A 2,468-nucleotide genomic window follows, 5' to 3' on the forward strand; every position below is an offset into this window, starting at 1 on the left:
TAAAATCATTGCCAAGAGGTTTGACCAAGGACCAGCTGGTAGAAAGGATCCTTGTGAACCTAAGTTGTTATCCTTGTAAAATCAATACCACGAGGTTTGACCAAGGATCAGCTGGTAGAAAGGATCCATGTGAACCTAAGTTGTTATCCTTGTAAAATCAATACCACGAGGTTTGACCAAGGACCAGCTGGCAGAAAGGATCCATGTCAACCTAAGTTGTTATCCTTGTAACATCAATACCAAGAGGTTTGGTCAAGGACCAGCTGGTAGAAAGGATCCTTGTGAACCTAAGTTGTTATCCTTGTAAAATATAGTTGATTCTTTCTAAATTTTGCAATATTTTCTTAGTGTGTAACATTTTGTTGTTGATGAATTCCATGTGAAATTGAGTTTGAAGTGCCTTAATTTAAGATGTTAAGATGTGGGCACAAGAATGGTTTTGGTCGGAGATTTTTGGCGCCTAGAATCTTGAGTAAAGTCTCACGTGTGCTCGCGCTTTCACGTCAAGATTATCGCGTTTTTGACAGAATTTATAAAATCAAACAAGTTTGATAATTGTCAACGATAGTTTTTGTCCGTCATCATCCAATCAGATTCATTTTCCTTTCAATTGCATGATCCGCATGTGATTATCGACATAGTGGAAAACGACCGACTGGAGATTTTTGTCTCCTCTGGTGTTGCAAGACTCTAATCGACAACAAAAATAGCCGACCAAGACCGTCGTATGTCCGCACCTGTAGAATCTGAAATTTTTAACAAAATACCAGAAATAAGCTATTAAAGGAACACTACCTCTTAGAATGAACCTAAAATTTAAAATCTCAAACTTGGTCAATAAGAGTATATATTCATCAACTCTTATTGACCAAGTTTGAGATTTTAAATTTTATGTCCATTCTAAGAGGTAGTATCCCTTTAAAAATTGTAAGAAATGTTTTTCATTGATTTCGTGTAAATTTGATTTCAGGTGATTGTTTTTTTAGTTTAATTGTTGTTTTTTTTTGATATTTTAATATATTTATATATAATTGGTGTTCTTTCACAAAAAATAAAGTATTTTTTTTAGAATTATTTTCGGTGAATCTGATTTTTTTTTAAAGGGACAGATGTGTCATTCTTTTGACCAATCATACTTTAGTCTCAGAAACAGGAATTTTTTAGCTAAGTTAATCAGTAATAGTGTTCACAGCTCACTGTCAAAATTTGAGTCTTCAAATCCATGTGTGTCCAAATCGCATTTTCTAGTACTTCTGAAGACTATTTACATATATTCAACACTCAAATCAATCCCCAAAAATGGCACATCTGTCCCTTCTAGTTCTGCTAATATTTCTAAAAATGTTGAATTTAAAGGGAAGTCCCTATAAAAGGCCCAAATTGTTTTTTTATGTTAATGCCTAATTTTTTTTGTATTTTTACTTGAGAGGGCTGAGTTGTTGGCTATGTTTGGTTGTTTTTAATGTTTCTGTAAAACAGATTGACTTACAGTGTGCAGTGAGGTAAGTCTAGTCTTTTTATACGCCCACATCTCTCTATGTTTTCATCAAGCTACTTTATTCTCAAAACTGTACCCCTGTCCGTCCGTCGGTCAACATTTGCTTGTAAAAGCTCTAAAAACTAGATTTTTTGATGGAATCAAATGAAATTCGGTATGTGTATATATATTCATAAAACGAAGATCAAGTTCGAATTTGAGCTATTTTCGACCGTTAGAAGCAGAGTTATTGCCCTTACCCCAAAATCGTGAATATTTACCATCCGCATGCCGTGGTGGGCGTATATGGCTGTGGTCCACTATCTATTTATATGCCCACATTATAATGTGGTTGTATATTGTCGTCCGCCTGGCTTGTGAACACAATAGAGGCTATAGTTTTAAATCGATTTTAAAGAAATTTGGCGGAATATTTATATTGATGAGATCTTAGTCGCGATCGAATTTGACGATGTTTAGATGACCGGTTATTGAGTTATTGCCCTTGACTTAGGAACAATGCACCGAGATTTGTTTGTGAACACAATAGAGACTACAGTTTTTATCTGATTTTAATGAAATTTGGTGTGATCATTTATATTGATGAGATCTTGGTCAAGTTCGAAGATGAACAGAATTTGAGTTATTGCCCTTGACTTAGGAACAACGCATCGAGATTTGTTTGTGAACTCAATAGAGACTACAGTTTTTATCTGATTTTAATGAAATTTGGTGTGATCATTTATATTGATGAGATCGAAGTTGAACAGAATTTGAGTTATTGCCCTTGACTTAGTAAAAACTCATCAAAATTTGTTGGCGATAGAGGTGACAGTTTATGTCAGAATATGTGTTTGTTTAAATCAATAATATCTTGTACAAATTAGATTTTTGGTATGATTTGACACAGATAGGTGACTGCCCTTGATATACTGAAAATGTATCGGGAAAGTGGGCGTATGTTACTAGGCAACCACTTGTTAACTTTATA

The 2,468-nt window shown here is 34.3% G+C and overlaps 1 protein-coding gene across 1 annotated transcript in view; it reads right to left on the reverse strand.

The window, feature by feature from the left end:
- Positions 1-1,805: 1,805 nt before the first annotated feature.
- The window catches only part of LOTGIDRAFT_207456 (hypothetical protein), a gene marked incomplete at its 3' end in the record, with an annotated part of 19,358 nt that continues 18,695 nt past the window's right edge, over positions 1,806-2,468 (reverse strand). The window contains exon 12 of the mRNA XM_009068846.1: positions 1,806-1,847. Coding sequence (XP_009067094.1) covers positions 1,806-1,847 — 42 coding nt within the window. The remainder of the gene's footprint in view (positions 1,848-2,468) is intronic.

This window comes from Lottia gigantea (assembly GCF_000327385.1).
Source record: "Lottia gigantea unplaced genomic scaffold LOTGIsca_95, whole genome shotgun sequence".
In the NCBI taxonomy this organism is placed as follows: Eukaryota; Metazoa; Mollusca; class Gastropoda; family Lottiidae; genus Lottia; species Lottia gigantea.